This window comes from Phyllostomus hastatus, unplaced genomic scaffold (assembly GCF_019186645.2).
Source record: "Phyllostomus hastatus isolate PE091 unplaced genomic scaffold, TTU_PhHast_1.1 phas_scaffold_501, whole genome shotgun sequence".
NCBI lineage: Eukaryota > Metazoa > Chordata > Mammalia > Chiroptera > Phyllostomidae > Phyllostomus > Phyllostomus hastatus.
The window spans coordinates 15480263-15506206 of NW_025334033.1; the positions used below are offsets into that span (position 1 = coordinate 15480263).

At 38.9% G+C, this 25944-nt stretch overlaps 1 protein-coding gene across 1 annotated transcript in view; it reads right to left on the minus strand.

Annotated features, from left to right (window-relative positions):
- CEP152 (centrosomal protein 152) overlaps positions 1–25944 on the minus strand; it is a 90733-nt gene that overhangs the window by 23441 nt on the left and 41348 nt on the right. Inside the window, exons 13-19 of the mRNA XM_045822934.1 lie at positions 22104–22308; positions 18041–18169; positions 17339–17448; positions 16206–16334; positions 15944–16076; positions 5741–6022; positions 3643–3774 (exon numbers count right to left, since the gene is read on the minus strand). Of these exons, the coding sequence (XP_045678890.1) occupies positions 3643–3774; positions 5741–6022; positions 15944–16076; positions 16206–16334; positions 17339–17448; positions 18041–18169; positions 22104–22308 (1120 nt within the window). The remainder of the gene's footprint in view (positions 1–3642; positions 3775–5740; positions 6023–15943; positions 16077–16205; positions 16335–17338; positions 17449–18040; positions 18170–22103; positions 22309–25944) is intronic.

Sequence of the window (25944 nt, forward strand, 5' to 3'; positions counted from 1 at the left end):
AGTTTTTAATACAGAAGCAATTTCAAACTTTATCTAAGCCCCCCAAACGAATTAAGTATCTTTCACATGAAGCAAAAGCAGCCTTATAAGGAAATCTTGCTATCATTTAGGAATATAACATATACCTGCATAATTACTCTCTGACAAACATAAATGTATTTTAATGCAATTTTAGTGGTTGGAACGGTTCACTAAATGACAATAGCACACAGAAAAAGTTGGGTTTTTCCCTTAATTTTCTTTTATAATGGAATAGAAATATTAGATCATAGAGAATAAGAGTATGTAACCACAAAGTAATAGGGAATCAGAACACCCAGGCTCTAGCTCTAATCCTGTTTGTGTGAAGAGGCTCTGGAGACCAACTGCTGCGGGATCTCACGAATTAACAGCTTTGGGACCTCAGGCCCAGTCCTCCACTTCTTTGAGCCTCAGTGTCCTCATCAGTTAACATCGGGATAATTACTATGCCCACCTGAGAGAGTTATTTTAGGATTAAATGACAAGGAGATAAGCCATTTAAAGTACTTAGCCCAGAGTGTAGCAAACAATAAGGACTCAATAATGCTATGTAGTTATTATTGCTTTTGGCTTCTTGTCCTTGGAAAAGTCAATCTGTTTAGCATTTTATGGTCTTCATCTATATAATGAGCAAACTGGACAATGACCTTGAGTCCCTTTAACTTCGAATATTTCTTGACTGAATCCAGAGAATACATCATATTCATCAGAATACAACAGTGTTAAAAGAACTGGGCTATTCTAAAGGCTTGGCCTAGTCAGTGGTAAGTGCTGTAATTAATACTACATACATGCTCTGAATGTGGAGATAGGATATCTGCTTACTAAATTTTCTGTTATGTAATGAGAGCAAACACCTTTACCAATACAGATTTATAAGCACATGTTACAAACCTTTAGTCAACAGTATGTGCTCGTAAACAGTTGCACATAATAAAAAGTTTCTGAACTGTATTTTAAGTTTACTAAATGAACCAGTATCTAAGATGAGCTTTACAAAGGAGTTCACAGTAAAGTTCTTTTGCTTCCAGCAGAATAACTCAGTAGCGTATGACACGTGTTTAAAGAATGCTTTAGAGAAAACAGTTCATGTTGCAATGATACCTGGAAATCACTGTTAGGTGGCTTGGGTGGAGGTGGTGGATCCCACAGAATCTGGATAGCTGGCACAGTCTCCCCAAAAGCATACATCCTCTCACGTGAAGTCTTAAAAGGAGACTCAGACAGGATTTACTGACTCAGTGGTTCCCAACTTGGCTGCACACGAGCATCAACTGAGCAGGTTTTAAAAATCCCAATGCCCAGGCCACAACCCATAACAATCAAAACAAAGTCTGGGAGTAGGATCCAGAAAACAGCATTTTTTTAAAGATCCTCAAGTTTTTCCAATGTGCAGCGAAGTTTGGGAACCACCAAACCAACCCGACTACTTATGGATTCTGGAAATTGGCCTTACATTTCCACAGACTTGAGGATCACTCCAATCCTGCAAGAACTCTACAGCCAATACTATGAAATTGGACCTTGCCCACTTCCTTTGGTTTGAGCACTGATGCCCAACATGCTCGCATTAGGCTCTGTGGCTGAATAATCACCTGAAACAGTGTGACTCCTACCCACATGTGGTCCAAAGACTGGCAGGGTGTCACATCACCTGGGAGCCTGTGAGAAATGCGAATTCTCAGGACTCACTCCAGACCCACCAAAGCGGAATTTCCAGGAGTGAAGCCCAGGAATCTGATTTAACAAACTCCAGGTGACTCTTAAGCCTGCTCACTGTCCTCTGTTGCTGTATTTCTGCACTCCTTCAGGCTCTCTGTGTTCTTGAGGAATGATCTCTTGCCTATTTCCTATATTCTACCCAACTGCATCACTCTTCGAGACTTAGCTCTGAGACACATCTGCATACCATAAGATTTCCTCTTTCTCTCCCCACTAAACTTCCTTTTGAACTGTTTCAACTTACTAAAAAATATAGAAAATAATATAATAACAGGTACTTCCACATAACTTTAAAATATATTAAAATAGATTTTATTTATGTTTAATTATTTCCTTAATTTGAGGAATAAGCATATGAATACTATATATGAATCCTTTATAATGTCTGTTCTGCATATTATTTTCTGAAACAACTGTGACACTGAGAGAGCAGTATGTACTTTACATTACAATCTGTTATGCTTTGCATATGACAATTGAGAAAAGAGGATCCGTACACATGGCACAAAATGGCACCTTAAGTTTGATCTAGTTTGCACGTCTCAAACTGGTAGATATGAATGCATTTCCAGTTTTTTTGCTGTTTGGAATTCTCATGAACATTATTTGTTCATACCTTTGGCACACTTACTTATAGATGCTTATTTTTCTCATATATAAGTGTTAATGTCTCCCATATTTGATTCATTTATTTTCCTTATTTTATCATCCTTTTATTACACAAAAAGTTTGAAATATTTGTATATATTTTATCCTATTACTTTATCTTTCCTACTGTGCCTGTTGCCTCAAAATGTATTATGATGTGCATTTGAAATACTCAATTTAATTTTTAAAAAATAACTCCTTAATCAACCTAGATTTTATTGTGATGCAAGGTATGAGAAAACTTAATTTTTCCAAGGTATTTGCTGGCTGTCATAAGAGTATTTATTATAATATTATTTATCATTTTGTTGTTTTGACATAATTATTGAGTTTTTATGCATAACTGGGCCTAACTCTGAAGTCTGTATTTTACTGAATGAAAAAGAATTTTATATTTGTGGCTCTATACTATCTAAATTGTTGCTTTCCAGTATATTGTGAGTGAAGGCTGGACTACTACTTATTTTCTACAACGTTAAAAAAAATCTTTTAGCCCTCGCTGGCATAACTCAGTGGATTGAGTGCGGGCTGCAAACCAAAGTGTCGCAGGTTCGATTCCCAGTCTGGGTACATGCCTGGGTTGCAGGCCATGACCCCCAGCAACTGCACATTGATGTCTCTCTCTCTCTCTCTTTCTCCCCTCTTCCCTCTCTAAAAATAAATAAATAAAATCTTTTAAAAAATCTTTAGTCCTTCAGTTTTCCAAATAAATTTTAGAATCATTGTGTCAAATTTCATGACTATGTTCAGTTTCATGGCATTTTTATTGGAACTGATTTAGAAATCAGCCTTGGAGAATACAAATGATTATAGTCAAGGAACATGACATCTCTGGAAAGGAGAGTTGGACTGGGTATTCACCAAGGAGAATATATTATAAGACTACTGACACAGCACAAAAAAAGTCTTTAAGCATGTGAAAGAATATTGTATAACTAATAAACAGAGAAACGCCTGTCCTCAATTTCTCCTAAGGATCTGGCAAGAGAGAATGAAATTTAGTTTCACAGTTAAGGTTATCTTCCTGATTATGTGAGTTTTGAGACCCTAAAATACATTCTCTCTCCCTGAACAACTTGATGACGACGAGAACAGGTACTACCAGCAAAGCTCTGAGCTAATAGTTAACCTTCATCATCATATACAAATCCTTCAACAACCCTGTGAGTAGACAGTAATTCCCAGGACTGAGATGGGAGAAGAGGGTAGCAGAAGGGCTCTCCTCAAGCCTCTTTCCAGGAGTGTTCTTACCCGTTTGGCCACAGAGATCTCTTGCTGTTCTTCCCACCTCTTCTGTTCTGCTCTTACACGGGCTTTATACTCTGCGAGCTCAGGTAGTTCTTGCAGCCATCGATGACGAGCATTTTGCACAGCTGTTTCTACCTGCAGGATATTGCAGGAGAAAGGGGTCAAGGGAAGTACAAAACTTCAAAATGATCACGTTTGCAAATAGCAACTATGACGTCCTGTGTATTTCACACTGTACTATACTGCACCGGAGTTATAGCTGGCTTCAAGTACCTCACCTTACCCCAAACAACAGAATCCGATCCTTCTGTTCTACACTTCCCATACTGTCCCCTGTACACACCACTGCAGGAGGGTTGCTTGGGGCCAGCTGCTGTCCAGCTGGTACAGCCACCACCTCCTCCACTCACACGCACACACACATGTGTGCAAGCACCTATAGAGTTTAGAGCCTTACACCTGGCAAATTTTCCCACTGTCGAGAATGAGTCTGTGACTAAAGAATAAGGGTAATACATCAATTGAGGCAAAAATTTAAGACTTGATGAATCGTAAGGCTCATCTGCTTGTAAATCTGCTACAAGTTTCCACAAGATCATTTATTAACTAATCATTCCTTACTCTCTTGTTTTGAAATACACACACACACACACACACACACACACACACACACACGTGCACGTATGTCCATGCACACACACAAAAGCTCAGTCGACGAGAGGCTGTATTTCTCACCAAAATATTACATTTACAGGTAAACTTCGAAGTGTTAAAAATATGGGGAAAGATATGGTTCTTATAGAAGTTTATATCCTTTAAACAGTTATTATGAACAATTTCCTTTCAACTATATTATGCTATTTGTTTTTCTTCACAAGATCTATAATTTTATAAATACCAAAGCTGAACCCTTAAACGTGTCTATTTGTTTAAAGAACATTCTCTTACTCTGCTCAAGTCTTACAGTAAACATTTCAGAAAATTATTTTCTTACTGATTGAAGATATCCTTGATTCCATCACATATATTTGCCTATGTTTCCAGACTTTAAGGATGCCCTTTAAAATCAGGTAGAACAATTTAACAAATAAGCAGAATTTCAAGTATTTAGCAAAAACTGGGTGTATTTTTAAAACATTACTTTAGGTTATTATCTTAAGACTTAATAAGTAATGTTTCTAAATAATACATACACAATAAGTAATATTATATTAAGGTTTCAGAAACGTCTAAGGACTAGAAACCCTATCAGATGGCCTGTGAGGTCAGAACTATTTTGAGAATAATAGTGAGACACTATTGGTCTCTTTTACTTCCACTCTGTCACGTGGAAACAGCACAGTTCTCCAGGCAACACACTACGTGATGGTGCCTCTGCTCAAACAGCCAATGGAATATGTGCCAGAGTAGTCTGGCTTTTTAACAATTTCTTATGCAAAGGTAAGCCGAGGCCAAAAAATTCGAGAAATACTGTAATTGATAATATAGATAAAACAAATAGCTCATCTTCATTCTGTTAACACAGAGCTGTCCTCTCCTCAGTACGACATGTCTTGGAAACCAAGTGACAAGCCAGTTAAAAGTTAGCTGGCTTTTTTAGTGTGTCCATGGGAGGCAATGGCACTGCTTTGGGGCAGAAGTAGGCTTTGTAGACCAAGCCCCACTTAAGGGACATGCCTGCACATTCAACTCCACAAGTCTCAATGCAAATATTGCAAATACCCCATTTCCTTAAGCTTGCTTATCTATAACTGCTTTAGTGGAATGTTTTCTATAAAATTAGACATGAAAGATTCACAATAAAATTGTGCTTAATTCAGCTGTAAAACCACACCTTTAACCTCGGGTACCTGAATGCTTACAGTGACCTCAGAGGAGCCAACATTCTGTAAACTGAAAGAATATATATAAACATCAAGGGCAACATTCTAAAACAGAAACATAATGAAGAAAATGCTCGGAACCACATAGAGGGTTCTCTACCCTAGAATGCACACAATGTTTAAAGTATGAAATTATGAACAAGTTCAATGGTAGCATTTCATATGCTTTTTTTAATAGAAAAGCAGTTGCAATAATTTTACCAAAATAAACCTATTACCTGTTTGGCAATGTTTTCACAGTATCTGAGTTCCAACTCAACCTCAAGTTTCTTCAAGGCCCCTTTGACAGCTGTTTCCTTTTCTTGCTCTACATCTTGCTGGACCCTTTGCTCCTGTTCTTCTCTAGCGACTGCCACCTCTTTCTGGGAAATAGCATCAATGGTGGCTACTGGGTCAGTCTGGCTGTAACAATCAGAGGTCTTCTTTTTCATTGCCTTTATAGTCTGATCCAGCTGGGACTGCCACTCCTTTTCAAGCTGTTGAGTAAGTTCTTCTTTCATCTGTTTTCAAAAGAAAAATCATACGAGAAGAAAAATATTCAAATAATTATTAGTAAAAACTAGAATATAGCCAAAAAAGCAACCACAGCTGTGTCTGAAAGCCATCTAGACATTGTTATAATAATTACATGAGGTTTTGAAATTCAGTCCATGGAAATACAGTCTCAAATGAATCCTGAAAATTATTCTTTGACCTTATCTATGTGACATACATCACATGGGAGATTTAACTATGTTGTGTAAGGTCAGGCTATCTTGTTCTCAAGGTGCAACCAGCTGGAGGCTTTGACCTTGCCAATACAAAGATGGCACGATAGCCACAGCAGGTATAACTCAGTTGGTTGAGTGTCATCCCATAAACCAAAAGGTTGTGGTTTGATTCCTGGGTCAGGGCATATGCCTCAGTTGCAAGTTCAGTCCCCAGTCAGGGTGCGTGTGGGAGGCAACAATTTGATGTTTCTCTCCCTCTCTTTCTCCCTCCCTTCCTCTCTCCTTAGGGGAAAAAAGGGGAGAGAGGAGATGGGAGGGAAGAGGAGGGGAGGGGAAAAACTTTTGCTATTAATATGTGTTTGTCCAGCCCTGGCTGGGGTAGTTTAGTTGGTTGGAGCATCATACTAATACACCAAGGTTGCAATTCAATCCCTGGTCAAGGCACATACAAGAACCAACCAAATGCATAAATGAGTGGAATAACTAATGTTTCTGTTTCTCTCTCTCCCTCTCTCTCCCTCTAAAATCAAGACTGTCCTTGGACTTCTGGTAAAGAGGGAAGCATAGGTAAATACAGCTCGCCTTCTCACACAACATTAAAATTACAACTAAAATATAAAACAACCATCACTCAGAACCATCACAAATCAAGCTGAATGAAAGTCCAAAAACGATGGAATTTAAAAAACCACATCCATCCAGACTGGTAGGAGACATGGAGATGGGGCATCCCACACCCACGTGTGGCAGATAAAAATTTGGGAGGGATATCTCGGGAGCAAGGAATCCCAACACCACACCAGGCCCCCCAGCCCAGGGTTCCAGTGCCAGGAAGATAAGTCCCTATAACTTCTGGCTGCAAAAACCAATGGGGACTGAGTCAGCAGAAGAAACTAATGGAGTCCCAAACAGTTCCTCTTAAAAACCCACACATGGACTTCCTCAGGCTCACTCCCTCTGAGCTCCAGCACTGGAGCAGCAGCCTGAAAGGCACCAGTGTCATATAGGAACTTTATGTGCCTGACATCAAGGTGAGAGCTGTGGAACAGCTTTCTCCCACACAGGAAAGCAGCAGGCAGAGGGTAATTGTCCCTTTTCTGAACCTGCCCCCCCAAAGAGCCACAGAGCTGGCATGTGGTGCCATATCTGAGACTCCATTAACCTGGCTAACACAGTTTACCCTGCCCAGGAGATCCCCTGAGGCTCCATCCTACTCAACTTATGGGCCTGCCCAAGCAGTTAACAGTGGTTTTTCCAAATGAATGGCTGGTCTTGGCTCATGCTTCACAACTTCCTAAATCTTTTCAAACAAACCACTGCTTAACACCTGGTATCAGTGAGTCCCCAACCCCCATACCTCTTGCTAAGTGACCCCAGGCCCTGCACTAGCAGCAACCAGCTTTGGGTCACTGGGAACCAAATCAATGATCTGGAACATAAGGAAGCAAAAACAACCAATCAGAACAACAAGAAGGAAAAAGAATACCAAAAAAATGAGAATTGTATAAGCAGCCTCTGGGACAACTTCAAGAGGTCCAACATTCGCATGATAGGGGTGCCAGAAGGAGAAGAGAGAACAAGAAACTGGAAATCTGTTTGAAAAAATAATGAAAGAAAATTTCCCTAAATTGGGGAAGGAAATAAATATGTAAGTCTGGGAAACACAAAGAGCCCCAAACAAGATGGATGCAAAGAGGCCCACTCTAGGACACATCATAATTAAAAGGCCAAAGGTTAAAGATAAAGAGAGAATCTTAAAAGCATCAAGAGAAAAGAAGTTAGTTACCTACAAGGGAGTCCCCATAAGACTGTCAGCTGATTTCTCAAAAGAAATTTTGCAGGCTAGAAGGGATTGACAAGAACTATTCAAAGTCATGAAAAGCAGAGACCAACAGCCAAGATTTGCTCTACCCAGCAAATATATCATTTAGAATCAAAGGGCAGATAAAGTGCTTCCCAGACTAGGTAAAACTAAAGGAGTTCATCATCACTAAACCATTATTATATGAAATGTTAAAGGGATTTATTTCTTAAAAAGATCAAAACTATGAACAATAAAATAGCAATAAATACATATCTATCAACAACTGAATCTAAAAAAAAACTAAGCAAACAAGAACAGAAACAGAATCATGGATAACAGAGAGTTTTGATGGATTTAGGTGAATGGGTGAAGAGGTGAGGGGATTAAGAAATACAAACAGGTAGTTACAGAATAGCCATAGGGATGTAAAGTACAGCATAGGAAATGGAGTAGCCAAAGAACTTATATGCATGACCCATGGGCATGAACAATGTTGTGGGGATAGCCTGAGAGAGTGGGGAGTGCTGGGTAGAGGGGGGGAAAGGAACAAAATCAGGATAACTGTAATAGCATATCAGTATAATTATTTTAAAAATTAAATTATATTTTGACAGAAAAATACATAATAAAATCAATCAATAAAAAAATAATAATAATACATGTTTTCCCATCTACACAAGGCTTTCCACAATGCAGGCACTTGAGTACATCTAGTTAATGAACTTAATTTTACTCACTAGAACACATTACAATCTTGTTTGTTATGTCATTAAATTCTACTGATTAGAATGGGCATTCAAGAGTGTTCTACCTTATGATTTCCATTTTCAACAGGGTAGTGGGATGGATCCAAACACAATCAATCTTAGGCAAAACTGCGAAACAATGAAATCTGCTTCTCCCTTTCCTGTTTCTTACCCGCCTGGGATCTAGGGTTCTCAAACTGCTTCCCTGGCTACCAGACTCTGGCTGTACCATGTCACTTGCAGTGGCCGTCTTGTGTAGCAGTTTATGATCTCCTGACATACAATAACATTAGCTCTCTATCTCATCCCCCATCCTCCCCATAAATAACTGGTTAGCAAATCCAACTAAAAACCAGTGTAAACACAGAGAATTTGTTTTGTGCCATCCAGATTTTAAATATGTTGTATAAGGTCAAGATATATATATTTTTATATTAAAAATGACTAATAGAAACAATTTTAGGTGCCATACCACAGCATGAGATTAATGAAAAAAATAATAATTTTAAGTGCCATACCACAGCATGAAATTAATGAAATGCCATTAGGGGAAGGGACTGGGTAATGAGGAATAGTGAAGCCAAAACATAGAACAACTTCAGATATCCCTGACCCCAATTATTAGCGATCATGTGGGTAGAAGAAACTAAGTTCAGGATGTATTTCACTTCCAACTCAGTTTTTAAGATCATAATTTGGTTCTTAATGTTCTAGAATGCTGTTAGCTTTCCTAATCACATTTACTATTAGATAATAGAAGCAATGTTTTATGTCTGAGTCTACCCAGTCATTACTTCTTCCTTCTAACCCATAATGTGAGTGTTTATTTGTTAATTTTAGATTGTTCTAAACTTATCAGAATTTCACAATATAAAATTAGGTCATGGTTTCATTTTAAAAAATCAAAAAGTGCCCTAAAAAAAACCATTATATCTTAACTTGGGTGGAAGAATCAGTGGGATGGAAGATTCTTTTTAAATAAAATTGGTGTAAGCTACTAATAGCCCAATTCTGAGAAGTGTAATGAGTGATTATATACTTGACAAAGAAAAGTTACATGGTTGAGACAGTTGTCCTGTATCACATCATATGTCACTGTTATTATTTTCTGTTTGACTGTAGAAGAAATCCTCAAATTTTCCTACCTGTCTATGTCAAACCCTCAGGAGTTATTTCCATCTGCATCTGCATTTCCTTTTGACCCACGGCAGAAAATTGCTACCAATTTTTTCTGTGTTCATGGGCATATACATTATTTTGCTACATAATAACTAAGCCAAAATTTAGTGATTTAAAACAACAAACCTCTATTACTTCTCATAATTCTGAGGTCAGACAGGGCATGCTTCTAGTCTAAGCCAGTTCAGCTGATCTCTGCAGGAAACTGGGACTACATGGTCTAAGATGGCCTCACTCGCATATCTGCTAGTTAGTGTGATGTCTGCTGCTTAGTGTGATGTCTGCAAGGACAATGGCAATGACTTCATGACAAGTGCCACCATCCAATAGGTGATGCCAGATCATTCACATGCTGGTAGTCACAGGCTTCCTAAGAGCATTGAGCTTCCAAAAGCCCCAATGCACCAATGCTTTCTAAGCCTCTTTTTGTATAATGTTTGCTAGTATCCTATTGGTCAAAGCAAGTCATGTGACAAAGATCAAATTCAAGAATTAAAAATAAATTCTACCTTTTATTGGGAACAGCAAAGTCACAAAGCCACAAAGTCACATTACAAGGGGGCAAGCATTCAGGGATAAGAGAAAGGTCTCGCTATTTTTGCAATTCACCAGTGAGGAAAACCTTGCTTCCCTCTCTTTACAGAGGAAAAATAACAGATTCATTGGGTATAGGGATCTGCCATCTGAACATACTACTGAAATACCTAATTCAGAAAGTTTTAGCACTAAAAGTAAAGAAATATTTGAATAGTTTTAAAACATTTAAACTTGTTTGGCATGGCTTGAACAGCAAAAACCTTTACCTCATATGGACTGACTTAGCATGTATTATAACAAAATATGTGTATAGGTAGGGCATTATGAATGGGAATGTTAAACATCTGTTTGAAGGGTTCTGTGTGGATGGTTTTTTTCCCCCTTTCTCTGAACAAGCCAGGTTAATGTGAGGAAAGCTCTATGTGTTAATAAAACCCCTAAAACTTGGAATTGAGCTCCTACTTAACCCCTAGCTGGACTCAACTACTGTTTCAGAAAAGAGCACATATGAAACATTTTCCATGCAACCTTGGACTCTTGGTGTCGAATGTCTTAAAAAATCTGTATCCAGACTAAGTTCCCAACCTGAAGCTCGGCCACAGGAAAAATGGCTTATGCCCCATAGGAGAGGGCTACCCCCAAAAGTTCCTTGGTTTGTTCCATATTTTAATAACACTCTTGTGTTGTGTGTGAAATAGATCATAGGAAAACAGACTGGCATACCTTTACCCACCTCTGGAGGATATAAAATAATTAAAGTCTCTTAAATTTAAAGAAGTTCTATTCTGACTGTCTTATAAAGACTCCTACCCTGGCTGGTGTGGCTCAGAGGATTGAGCGCCAGCCTGCAAACCAAAGAATCACCAGTTTGATTCCCAGTCAGGGCACATGCCTGGGCTGCAGGCCAGGTCCCCAGTAGGCGGCATGTGAGAACACCACATGTTGGTGTTTCTCTCTCTCTCTTTCTCCCTTCTTTCCCCTCTGTCTAAAAATAAACAAATAAATTATTTTTAAAAAAAAAAGAGAAAAGCCTCCTAAGCCTTATAAGGAGCTTATATACATATACAGGGTCCAACAGAAGTAAGGCCTGCTTGAGTGTGGTTGGTACGGTAATAACATGGGTGTAATAGTTTATAGTTTTAATTTGAACATTTTACCTGAAGTGTCATATGGTATGCTTGAGTATAATATTATGTTACACAATTACACGCTTATGATTTTATAATAAAAAGGGGGCATTATTTGTGCCAGACCCCTGTCTGTATGTATAAATATAAATATAAAAAACAAAGAGAAGAAAGGAATTAAACTTCTCATGTTTTAAGTACACTGGCCCTTTAAGTGTGGGGTATGTAACTACAAAGGGATAGCACAAAGGACTTCTTTTTAGGGTGATGAAACCGTTCTGTATTATGATACTTTTATACATGTGTTAAAAATGTATAGAACAATACACTAAATTTAAAAATGAGTTAATTTGAAAGGACTCATGGACAAGGACAATGGGGGGAGGATTGAATGTGGGAGGGGGGTTGGGCAGGGCAGGGCAGGGCAGAGCAGGGGAGAGCAATGGGGGAAAAATGGGGACAAGTATAATTAAACAACAAGAAAATTTTTTTAAAAAATGAGTTAATTTGACACATGCTGACCTCTTTGCACAACCACATCAAAATAACAACTAAAATAAAGAACAACCATTACTCAGGAACATCAGAAATCAAGTTGAACTGGAAGTCTGACAACTATAAAATAAGCTGACTGGAAATCTAATGATTATGGAATTAAAGAAACCACATCCATCCAGACTGGGAGAGACGCAGATGCAGAACGGGCTGGTCTCACTCCTATGTGAGGTGGATAAAAATTCAGGAGGGATATCTAGGGAACAAGGAGTCCCAGCCCCACACCAGGCCCCCAAACCAGGATTCCAAAGCCAGAAAGGTAAGCCCCCACAACTTCTAGCTGCAAAAACCAGTGGACATTGAGTTGGTAGAAGAAACTTTTGGAGCGCCAAGCAGTTCAGTTCCTCTTAAAGAACTCTCTCTCTCTCTCCCCCTCTCTCTCTCTCTCTCTCTCTCTCTCTCACACACACACACACACACACACACACACACACACACACGGACTCATCTACTCAGACTCACTCCCTCTGAGCTCCAGCACCAGGAACAGCAGCTTGAAAGGCACCAGAGGCATACCAGGAGGAACTGAAGTATCTGGCATCAAGACAAGCAGAGGCCATTGTCCCTTAGCTAAACCCTCCCCCTACAGAGCTGGTAAACTGGTGCCAAATGTGAAACTCCATCAACCCAATTAACAATGTTAGAGCCACACTGGAGATGCCACAATGCCTGGAGTCTCTGACCCACCCAACTTCCAGGCCCACTCAATCTTCTTTTCCATAATAATGGGCTGGTCTTGGCTCCTAAATTCTATGAAACAAGCAACAGCTGGCTTCAGTGAGCACTAGGAGCAGCCAGATTACATTCACAGCTTGGCTTCACCTAGAAATCTCAAACCTAGCACAAGTAGCAGCCATCTCAGATTGCTTTACAGCTCAGACAGGAGGCCCCAGGCAAAACACAGGTGGGGGCTGACCTTGGCCTGCATCACCCAGGAAACCCCAGGGCCAGAGCACCCTGTGGACAACTACAGACCACTGTCAGAGCACCACCACTCTGCCCCTACACAGCTGATCCTCCATGGAGAGTGGAGGTTGGTGGTCAGTGGTCACAGCCAGTCTTTGAAGCTGACAGGCCTGGGTAAATGCTTCCCATTGACCTCGAAGCAGCAACCAAGGTTCAACTGGAAGAGGGGGATGTACTTAGCCCATACAAAGGGCACACCTTGAGTACCCAGCTTGGGTGATACAGGAGGTTGTGCCACTGGACGCCATAGGACAACTACTATATTAGGCCACATTGCCAAGACACAGAGTCAAAGCAGCTCTACCAAATATATAGAAACAAACACAGGGAGGCTGCCAAAAGGAGGAGACAAAGAAACATGGCCCAAATGAAAGAACAGATCAAAAGTCTAGAAAAAGAGCTAAACAAAATGGAGATAAGCAATCTACCAGGTGTAGAGTTCAAACACTGGTTATAAGGATGCTCAAGGAACTTAGTGAGGACCTCAGCAGCATTAAAAAAAACCATTCAGAAACAAAGGATAGACTCATTGAAATAAAGAACAATTAAAAGGGAAACAACAGTAGAGTGGATGAAGCTGAGGATCAAATCAATGATTCAGAACATAAGGAAGCAAAAAACAACCAATCAGAACAAGAAGAAAATAGAATCCAAAAAAAAATGATAATACTATAAACAGCCTCTGGGACAACTCCAAGAGGTCCAACATTTGCATCACAGCAGTGCCAGAAGGAGAAGGGAAAGAGCAAGAAATTGCAAATCTGTTTGAAAGAATAATGAAAGAAACTTCCCTAATTTAGTAAAGGAAATATACACACAAGTCCAAGAAGCACAGAGAATCCCAAACAAGATGGATGCAAAGAGGCCCACACCAAAATACATCATAATTAAAAAGCCAAAAATTAAAGATAAAGAGAGTCTTAAAAGCTGCAAGAGAAAAGAAGTTACCAGATGGTTGCCAGATGAGAGCGGAGAGAGACAGGAAGGGTGAAGAGGTGAGGAGATTAAGAAGTACAAATAGGTAGCTGCAGAATAGCCCTGGGGATGTAAAGTACAGTATAAGAAATGGTGTAGCCAAAGAGCTTATGCGCATGACCCATGGATGTGAACAATGGTGGGGGGACTGCCTGAGGGAGTAGGAGGACTGGATGGAGGGGGAGCAAAGTGGGAAAATTCAGGACAACTGTAATAGCATATTCAATAAAATATAATAATAAAGAGTTAATTGTACTCTAGGACAATTTTTAAATTTCAAAGTGAAAAGTTTAACCTGTGAGTTTCTTCGGAAGGGCCAAATAGCACTTCTGACTTTCCTTCCTGCCCCTGTGCAAGCACTCAACAGCCAAAGTATCGATTGTAGCGGCTATTAATTGCAACTGACTAATTACATGAAATCCAATTTTTCAGCCACATTCTCTCTTTTTTTTTAATCCTCACCTGAGGATATGTTTTTATTGCTTCTGGAGGAAGAGGAAGGGTGGGGGGGGGGGAGATAGAGACAGAGGGAGAGGGAGGGAGAGAGGAAGAAATAGACAAGAGAGAAACACTGATTAGTCTCCTCCCACTGTCCTTGACTGGGGACCGAACCGCCACCTGTTGGTGCATGGGACAGTGCTCTACCAAGACACCAGTCAGGCCCAAGCTGTTTCTTTTAAAAGTACCAGAAAATATATTCCTGAAAAGAATGACTTCTTTGAGAGAATTGCTCATATTCTTGCCAATTTATATGTATTTTTTAAAAAGAATCAACTAGGTATCTCCCTATTTTAATTTTTAAAACATTATTGAAAGCTAAGTCCTTAAATTCTAGGTAATTTAAGATCCCTTCTAACTATTATACTGTCAGTACTAACTAAAACAACTCCCTTTAGAAGCTGGCATACATGCAGGTTTTTTACCATATTAGTCTACTCAAAAATAATCAAAATATTAAATGAATTGAGTTCCTCACCTGCTCTTTACTATTCTTTTTAAGTCTGTGGTAGCAACAGCTTGCTTTAATGTAATGTATTCAAAAATCTCTGTATAAAACATTTACTCAGGCCTTTAAAAATATTTTCTAATCTTGACGCAGGTGGCTTTCAAATTGTGGTCTGTAGCTGGTCCAGAGAGGGAGAGTCAGATGTGTGTCTGGATGAGGCTCTGGCCAGCACAGAGAAGAAAAAAGGAGGGGCAGCTCTTTATGTGTGATTTTACTCCTGGACACTCACCAATGGCAACTGGGAGGATTCAGACAGAAAAGAGTACACAGTGGCCCCTCTAGTTTCCCTGGAAAAGGTCCGGCCAACACTGACCTCCTTCTCCATAACCTCCACATCACCACCTTCCATCATGAAACCCAAGTTCAAATGCTCACTCTGCTCCCCAAGAATAAAATGATGCTTAGATACTGAGAGAGAAATGGGTCAGAGGAAAATGTCTCTGAAGGAAATACTTTGTACAGGCTTACAGGACTAGATAGGGCCACCTGAGTAGCCAAGAAGTAAATGCAAAACAAGGATCCCTGGGTTTCAGACTCAGTCACTCAGGTCCATTCTTACTTCAGAACTCATTTCTGCCTCTTAGAATAAATTGATAAGGAAGAATGATTTTCTCCTATAGGTAGGCCAATTTCTACTAAGGTTTTAATAAGCAGCTCAACTGCATTTTGTGAGCTCTATTAGTGTGATATAGCCAAAAGTAGAGACTTCTAGGTATGCCTTCCCTATCGCATGAGAACAAGTATATTAGTTTTATTCAATAATAGTGAGGCCAGATAAATCAAATGAAGTAAACATAATATGAACTTGCACTGTACCTTCTCCTGAGCCTGGTGCTCCTTTTCAATGGTCTTCCTGAAAGACAATTCTAGATTATCTTTTTCTCTGCACACTTCCAGGTAACACTCCTGCGCAGCAGCCACCTCCTTATTCACCTTATCTAATTCAGTCCTGAGTACACAAAACAGCAAGTAAAGAACCATAAAAAAATGCAAGGCCTGCAGCACAATTTTCTCTAAACAAGAAACAGGGGAATATTGTCTTACAGATTCAAAGGCAGCTAAACGTTTTTATTCTCACCTAAGTTGCAAGCGGGTTGCCTCATAAACTTCAAAGAGCTCCTGCTTCTCCAAAGCATGCTTTGCTAACAGGCTTTCTCGTATTTGGGCTTTCATAGCTTCATGGTGCTGCTGGTAAGTCCTCTCACACCTGGAAACAGAAGGCAGACAGCAGATTCTAAGGCAGTGCCCAGTGTTACTAGAAACACCACAAATGAACTGGTTTCCCGTCTTTCCTTCCTCCAACTCTACTCTAACGCAGATTATAATTGAGGTCAGATTGGTTTTCCCCAACCAAAAATGGTAATAATTTTCAATATATGATCTTATATGAATCTTTAAATTTTTATTTCTTCAAATGTTTCTAGAAAAAAACTAAAAACTTGAATGTGAGGATGTTCCAGTCCTTCAAACAGAGATAATAGTCTGTGCTGAGGCCCTGGCTGGTATAGCTCAGTGCATTGAGCACTGACCCTTTGGGTCACCAGTTCAATTCCCAGTCAGAGCACATGCCTGGGTTGCGGGCCAGGTCCCCAGTGGAGGGCGCATGAGGCAACCACACATTGATGTTTCTCTCCCTCTTTCTCCCTTTCCTCCCTTCTCTCTGAAAATAAATAAATAAAAATCTTTAAAAAATAGTCTGTGTTGAGGACTTAGTAAAATAAAAATTGAAATAATCTAGGTTGGGGTTCCAAAACTGCAAGTCATCTATATTAAACACAAATACTAGCACTACGAAACTCACAAGTAAGTTATGTTCCAGAAGTCTGTGTCCAAGTTTATGATTTGGTATTTGGAGGACATATACCCTCCCACAGATTTCTTTCTTGTAAAGAATAGTTTCTCAGACTAGCCTTTAAAACACCATTAAGCTATACCACTTCAATGAACTACCATTTGATGGTGCTATAGAATCCAACCCACTACATAACATCATTTCTATGGAAAATGAGTTCCAAATTCTAATTTGAGAAGCCAAGGATTCACCTGTTCCAATCCAAAGTCTCAATAGGGAGGGTTCACTCCATCATTTTTCTCCAATCTCTTTTGTTGTTGTGGTTTGGGGGGGGCGGGGCAGGGGTGGGAACGGGGACAGGGGAGAGGAAAGGGGGAGGCACCCGGGAAGCAGGCATGAGGTTTCTATACAGACCTTACCTATTAACAGTTTCTTGTTTATCGCGGTCAAAATCTTGTACCATTTGTCTCATCTGATTACATAAGTCCTGATTTACATTTCTCAGTTTTTCTTCAGTTTCTTTAAGTGCCTAGATACAAAAGAATAAACTATTTAGTGGAAATAAGTATCATTTTTCAATGATAGTCTAATCTCATTTTTAGCATCCTCTGTACTTTAGCTCTACCCTGTAACATTATCTGACATAATATAATTTTTATAATTCCACAAAAGTCTCTTCATGCCTTGATAAGAGTACAGAATCATTTATTCGACAAATAACTTTCTGAAGAGCAGAAATTTAAATTTTACATTGAATTGAAAATATATGAAATGAAAACATTTACCCAGAGAAGTATTGGCTAACTGATGCCTTAAGATAATAGTCTTCAGTAACCTTCTCAATAAGCAAAGTTTTATTCTTTGGTCAAGGGCTGGCTAAGGAGGCAAGAACATCTCTATTGGCCGTGTTACTATACACACAGAAAACTGCATTTACACTAACTTATGTTCTCATGAACTACTGCCTTGTGACCAATACTAAAGGGAAATAACTGGAATCCTTAATCATCTACTAACGTCCTAACTCACATTGCCTCTGCATTTTTTAAAAGTCTATCATATCCCTTGCATTTAATGAGGCCATAAAAGTTCTCACAAAATATAAAAACTTTTTCAATTACCTGATTTTGTTGTTGTAAAACTTGAATTTCATTTTTAAGTCGCAGAATATCATCTTTGACACTCATTTCAGACGTGGAAGAGTCAGGCCATAACTGATTAGTTGGTTTTTCTGAGGTATCTGTTTTAGTCTAAATGTTTTTAAAAAATCAAAAGTTTTTCAACTTTTAAAAACAGTCTAAGTACTTCTTTTGAAATAATGTCATATTTATGAAGACATTGCAAAAACAGTACAAGTATTAATAATTTTCATATACCTGTTACCATGATCCCCAAATATAACCACAACACAATTATCAAAATTAGGAAATTAACTAGGACACGAGACTATTAACTAACCTTCAAACCTTATACAAAATTTTCTGATTTTCCTGTAATGTCCTTTTCTGGTTCAGGATCTAATCAGTGGCTCCACACTGCATTTAGCTGTCACATCTCATTAGTGTCCTGCAACCTAGGACAATTCTTCATTCTCTGTCCTTCAGACTCATGATATTTTTGATTGCTAACCCATTACTTTGTAGGATGTCCCTCAATTTGGATTTTTCTGATGTTACTGCATTATTAAACTCAGGTTATGCATTTTGGGGCATGAATGCCACAGAAACGATGTGCATGCCTTTCAGGGGAGACACGGTATCAATGTCTCATCACTGGTGATGATCAGTTGATGAAGGTAGTGTCTGCAAGCACCTGAACTGCAAAGTTGCTATTTTTCCACTTATAATTAATAAGTATCTTATAAGGAGATTACTTCAAGATTGTGTAAGTATTGTATTTTTCATTATACTTTCACCCACACATACATATTTTGTTCAATAGGTACAATTTTTAGGACTCATGATGGACTTTGGCAAATAGTTTCCAGAAAGTTTGTACAAACGTGTACTCTCATGACTCCGTCTGGCTCTCCTTCCCTCCAGTGGCAGTGGCAGTCTTTAAGTGACGACTGTATTCCATGGGGGAAAGGGTATCTAGCCATTGCTTTCATTTGCATTTCTTCTCCTGCCCCAGAGTGGAACCTCTTACATACCTTCGCTATTCATTTGTCTCACACCTTCCCAAACTGGTCTGTTTACATGACTTTGCACATTTTCCTCTTACCATCTAAATGTCTTCCTTATCTATTTTTATGAGTTCTTTACTTAGTGAGAGGTCACAAGGATTTTTTTAAAATACCTACTCTGCTACACTTACTGGTTTATGTATTTATCTAAACTCTGAGCTTTCTTACACAATGTTTAAAAACTATCCTGTACCAAGGTTCATTCTACTCATTGGGGAGGAAGAGGTACGTGTATCTCAGTATCTCATTCCCATGTCCAGTGACAAGACACTGAGGCTTCAGCTAAGTCTTCCAATTCACAGAGTCTTCACTTCAGAAGGAGCTGCTCCAGTTGTTGATGCTCCTCTTTTCATTTGCCATCATTTCCCGGAAGCCACTGCTCCTACCCCAGTCAGAAGAGAGAAGAGCTAAGCATACTTACTCTGTCAGCTTCTCTCCATTTTGGGGGATACTAATGAGACTTTAAAAGATTTTACTGACTCAGTAAAATGGCTTTCATTTCTTTAACTTGGCCTCTACTTTTTAAAGTTTATGATACGCATTTGTGCTTCCTTCCCCACTGGTGAGTTTCTTATTACTAGGAATAAAAGTACCTCATACAGATACACTGGAAAACAGTTTCCACAGCCAGAGACTGCACTCAGTTTTGACACATGATCTCACACTGCAGGCGCACAGAAGCTAGGTGCTTTTCCCTGTCAGCACAAAATCCTTACAAACATCTTTTTAAATGTCACAATAAAGTTTCTTTCTAAACGTGGAACACTGAAGACATTATCTTCAAGGAAACAAGAACTATAATATTACACCAACTCTCATACTATCTTCATAATTTCCATACCTGAAAAGATTCTAGCTAGGAACCTTCTAAGTTGGCTATTGAACATTGCCTATTAAGTAGCTTATGACCAGAGTATGGCTTTAACCACAACTTGTGGTAATGATCTCTATTGAGTGTCAGGCACAGAAAGGTCTCTGTGTTTCATTTATTATGCTTACAAAATATTAGGTGTATATGTAGGCCCCCGACTGCTAGTCAGCTAGTCTGGTTTTCCCAAGGCCTTTACCATGCTCTACCTCAGTGGCCCAGTTTTCAACTGGAATGATCAGCACAGTATTTGATCCACATAATACTAATACTAACATTTGATTAGTATTTTGTAACCCTATTAGAAAAGATGTGGGAAATAAGTGACAAAGGCAAGGCCTGAAGGTGTCCATGGGGTAATTAGATGGCTGTAAACAAGTGTTTATTGAAAACCCCACCTGTTGGTTAAGTTACTATAACCTCTCCTGTTCCCCCATCTAGGAAGTGGATCGATATGTGTATTGATTCAACAAATACTGAGAAAGTATGCAGTGAATTATCAACACAACGCTCCTATATAGTAACACAAGAATCAACACAAAAATCTCCTATATAGTTAAGTTGAAGCAGAACAGACAAAAGCAGCAAGGGCTGAAGTCACACTTTAAGAAAAACCAAAGGCAGACTGCTGGGAAACCGTGACAGCAAAGGAGAAGCTGGACAAAGAAAGGGTCTACAAAGAGGAGGCAGTTCCCTCCGACTCACTGACCAACTAGACTACAGGGCCAAAGGAGAGGGCCAAGACAAAAAACAGCATGACGCACGACCGCCATCACTGCCACACACGTGAAAGTGTATCTGCGTGACAAACGCCGTCAGTAATCTCAAATTAAAACAAAGAAAGCACTGAGATACCTGAGCTCAGGTTCAGACTCCACATCAGGGTCCTCCTCCCTAAGTTTTAGGAGAGTCTCCCCAAAATGCTTAAACCCATCACCTCTGATCTAATACAAACTGGGACACAAACATTCATTTCCATCCTTTTTAAGAAACATATGGAAACAGTTAAGACAGCTTGAATTAAAGATGTTAGTTGTGCTGCTGAGAAGGGGTCTTTCCCAGTTGGCTGTTAACACTGAAATCAATGTTTGAAATCAATGTTTCACTCATCAAACACAGTTCTTGAGAAGAGGGAACCAGACTGAGCAGGCTGTTAGCAGTAGGAACACACTACTATTTCTAGAAAATAAATGACAATTAAAGTTCCATAATAATAAGGTGCCTTAGAACATCCTGAAAACTTTCTTTTAAAAAGACTATTTTAATAAACACACTTCCTACTTGAAAGGATCAAGAGATAAAACAATACTAACATAAGAAGTAAAAAATTATTTCCACCCAGGAGGAAAAGAAATACACTATCTACATTAATTTCCCTCCTTCCCCTTCCTTTTAGTTTGCTAAGTCTTTTCGCATTATTTTCTGTTGGGAGTACACATGAGTTCAAATCTGTGAAATACAGAAGGGTGAGAAAGATAGCTATGGAAGGAGGGCCACCCTAAAAGGCTCTGTGATAGCACAATCCTGGGGAAATAACCCTCACCTACTTATCATTCAAGTGTGTTCATTTCAGTTTGCCTCAAGATTGACTCTGTAGCCTCAGAAGGGTCATAAACTGCTCCAGCTTCATTTTCCTCATCAACTAAGTAAGGAGAGTAACTGAAGGATATAAAGGTGGATCAGCGGCTTTGACGTAACCTGATTCTGTGCCTCTCCCCACTATAACACCACCACTGTATAATTAATTTGCTTATACAGAATGACTTTCACTACAGAAATATGGGCCAGAGAAATCTCATGGACAACATGCTAAATAAGGAATTTAGCTAGATGTTAGGGCACCGTTGGTACAAGCCATCCTGAGGAAACGCAGATACTTTGTTACACAGGATGGATGATTCCTTGGATTTCTGATAAAGAAATTTCACCTAATGGGCATCTCATTTAGAAGGTGCCAGGAGTAACCAGAAAATCTATTCCTTTAAATGGCATTTCCTTCTCTAAGTCTTGCTTCTAAAAAAGTCAAACGAACCCCTGAAAAACGAAGGTTTTGTTTAAATGTGAAAATTGTAAGCATTTGCTCTAGGAAGCCTTCTAAAAATGGTGTCGTAGGTCTATAAACTCTACGCACCTCAACCTCGATGCTCCTTACACCCTTCTCCATCTGCTGCAGATCTTCAATTTTCTCATGACAGCCTCTGAGATCATTTTTTAACTGAGACACCAGGCGACGCTTCACTGAGTTGCTGGCCAGCAAACGTTGCACTTCCGCCTTCAGCTTCAGGATCATCTCATCTTTGGAAAGCTCTTCCTTCGGGTCTTCTTCTTGTACAGTGCTACTGGGGAAATTATCATATTTTAAATTAAATCAAGTAACAAATCAAGCATGGTAATTCCTTAAAAGCTACTAACTGCAACAAAAACCCCACAGCTACCATTCATGCTTTATGGCAAATGACTGAATACTTACTCCCCCCTATGATCAGAGCAAGACAAGGATGTCTGCTCTTGCCATTTCTATTCAACATTGTACTAGAAAAAAATAAATAAAAGGGCCCAGGCCAGGTGGCTCAGTTGGTTGGAGCACCGTCTTGTACACCAAAAAAAAGTTACAGGTTCCATCCACAGTTAGGGCACATACAGGAGATAACAGATTAGGAGTATCCAACACAGAGTCCACGGGCCACATGCAGCCCAGGATGGCTGTGAATGCAGCCTAACACAAAACTGTAATTTACTTAAAACATTATGAGAATTTTTAATGATTACTTGTAGCAATGTATTTAATGTGTGGCCCAAGACAACTCTTCCTTCTTCCAGTATGCCTCAGAGATGCCAAAAGGTTGGACACCCCTATTCAGTATCTCCTCCTCTCCACCACTTCCCTCTCCCTCTCCCCTTCCTTTTCCTTCTCCTCCCCTCCCTTCCCCTCCCTTCCCCTCCTCTCCTCTTCTCTCTCTCTCTTTCCCTCCCTCTCTCATATCAACAAACATGTCCTCAGGTGAAGATTTTTAAAAAACAACAACAAAAAAATGCATCCATATTGGAAGGAAGGAAGTACAACTATCTCTATTTTCAGATGACATGATATTGAATATAAAAAACCCTAAGGAGTCCACTAAAAAACTTTAGAACAAATAAGTGCAGCTCAGCAATGTGACAGGATTTAAGGTAAACATACAACATCAACTGTATTTCTGTACAGAAGTGATGAACCACCTGAAAACAGAATTCATAAAACAGTCCAGCAAAGAGAATAAAATACCTAGGAATAAATTTAACAAAAGTATATGACTAGGACACTGAAAACCACAAAACTAAAAAACTAGATGACTGGTATACTAAAAGAAATTAAAGATCTAAATAAATGAAAGGACATCCATGTTCAGAGATCTGAAGATAATATTATTAAGATGGCAATACTCCCAAATTTGATGTATAGCTTCAATGCAACCCATATCAAAATCCCAGCCTGTTTCTTTGTAGAAATTGACAAACTGATCCAAAAATTCATACGGAAATGCAAGAAACAGCGAATAGCCAAAACAATCTCTAAAAAGAACAACATTGAAAAACTCACAGTTCTGAATTTTGAACCTTACTAAAATGTACAGCAATCAAATGACTGTGGTACTGGTCCAAGGACAGAGCTATAGATCAATTGCAATACTGATCTCAATGACAGCCCAGAAATAAACCTCACATTAGAGTCAACTGATTTCAACAAGAGTGCCAGAACAATTTAATGGGGAATATTCTTTTTCAATAAATGATACTGGGACAATGAGATATCTACTCCATGCAAAAGAATGAAGTTAGGTCCCTATTTCACATTGCATGCAAAGATTAACACAAAATGGACCCAAGACCTAATGTAAAAGATAAAACTCTTAGAAGAAACCATAGATATAAATCTTCAGGACCTTGGATTAGGGAATTGTTTCTTAGGTACCAAAAGCATAAGAAACCTAAGAAAAAAGGTAAGTTGGACTTCATAAAATTAAACACCTTGGTGTTTCAAACGATACTATCAAGAAAGTAAAAAGGCAACCCACAGGAGACAATATTTCCAAATTATTTATCTGGCAAAGGACTTGTACTCAGAATACTCTTAAAACTAAACAATGAAAAAACAATCCACTTTTTTTTTCAATCCTCACCTGAGGATTTTTTTAAATTGTTTTGAGAGAGAGAGAGGGGGGGAGGGAGGGAGGGAGAGAGAGAGAGAAACATTAACAAGAGAGAGAAACACCAATCAGTGGCCTCCTGTACGTGCCCCAATTGAGAATCACACCCGCAACCTAGTTATGTGCCCAGACCAGAAACTGAACCCACATCTTTTTGGTGTATGTAATGATCCTCCAACCAACTACTGAGCCACCCAGCCAGAGCAAAAACAATCCAACTTTAAAATGAAATAAAGATTTGAATAGACCTTTCTCCAAAGAAGACACACAAATGGCCAATCGACATATGAAAAGATGGTCAACATCATTAACCAGCAAATCAAAACCACATCATTCTAATCAAAACCTCAATGAGAAACCATTCCGTAACCATTAAGAGAACTATAATAAAAAAAAATTAGAAACTAACAAGTATTGACAAGAATGTGGAGGAATGGGAACCCTCATACCAATGCATGCAGGAACACAAAATAGGGCAGCCACTTTGGAAAACAGGTGGACCGCTCCCCAAAATGCTAAACATAGAGCTACCACGTGACCCAGCAATTCCACTCCTAAGTATATATCTAAAAAAGATAAAAACATATGTTCACACAAAAAATTGTACACAAATGTTCATAGCAGCATTATTCACAATAGCCAAAAGGTAGAAATAATCCAAATAAATGTCTATCAGCTGGTGAATGGATAGACAAAATGTGGTATATTCACACAATGAGACGTTATTTGGGTATAGGATGAAATGAGGTGCTGATATAAGATGCTGTGTGATAAGACAATCACAAAAGACAGCATATTATATAATTCCATTACCTGAAATGTGTGGAACAGACACATCTATAGAAACAGAAAGTAGATTAGCGGTTGTCTAGAGGGCAGGAAAGGGTAATGGGAAATGACTGGTAACAGGCGTGGGGTTTCTTTTGTAGGATATTGAAGTGTTCTAGAATTTGGTTGTTATGGTTGTACAACTCTGTGACTACACTAAAAACCACTGAATAAATGAATGAATGGATAAAATTAAATATTAAAATTACCACCTCTGAACTGTACACTTCAAATGGGAAAAAACTATGGTTTGTAGAAGGAAAAGAACAAGCCTAAACACCTAATGTGTATGTTACATTCATATGACAGCAAACCCAATCTATGGTGTTTAGGTGTGAATAATTAGGTCTTAAAAGGATTAAAAAAAAAAAAAAGAAAGGAAGGAAGAAAATGACTGCCATAGCAGTTAAGTTAGCAGTTACTCTCAAGGGTATAATTGGAAAGAGAAATATGGGCAGTTTCTGGACCTGGGCAATGGTCCCATGGGTATTTACTGTAAAACCATTCATTAAGTATATGCTTCATGTACTTTTCTTTGTATGTTACATTTCACAATTTCAAAAGGTTTAAAAGTGAAATAAAATTATAAAGGTATTAGAAAATACCATCGAGAAGTAAGGTGAAAAAGTGATAGATCTAACTACATAAAAATTTTAAACAGGGGTAGTGTACTCTCAACGCGGGCAAGGTACACAGAACCTGGCACTGGTGGGTGTGGGCAATATGCCAGCCCCAGGCCTGTTTGGCAGCACGCAGCAGGGGCCTCACACACTGCACACACCCTTTAGCAAGAATAGTTCTCCACATCTCCAGGAAATAATCCAAAGATATGAATAAAGATTTGACTACAAGGATGCTTGCAAAAATAATATTGTGTTATTTATCATTTAAAAATTTTAAACAGTGTATTACTAACTAAACTACATTACATTCATCCACCTACTAGTTAGTAAATAT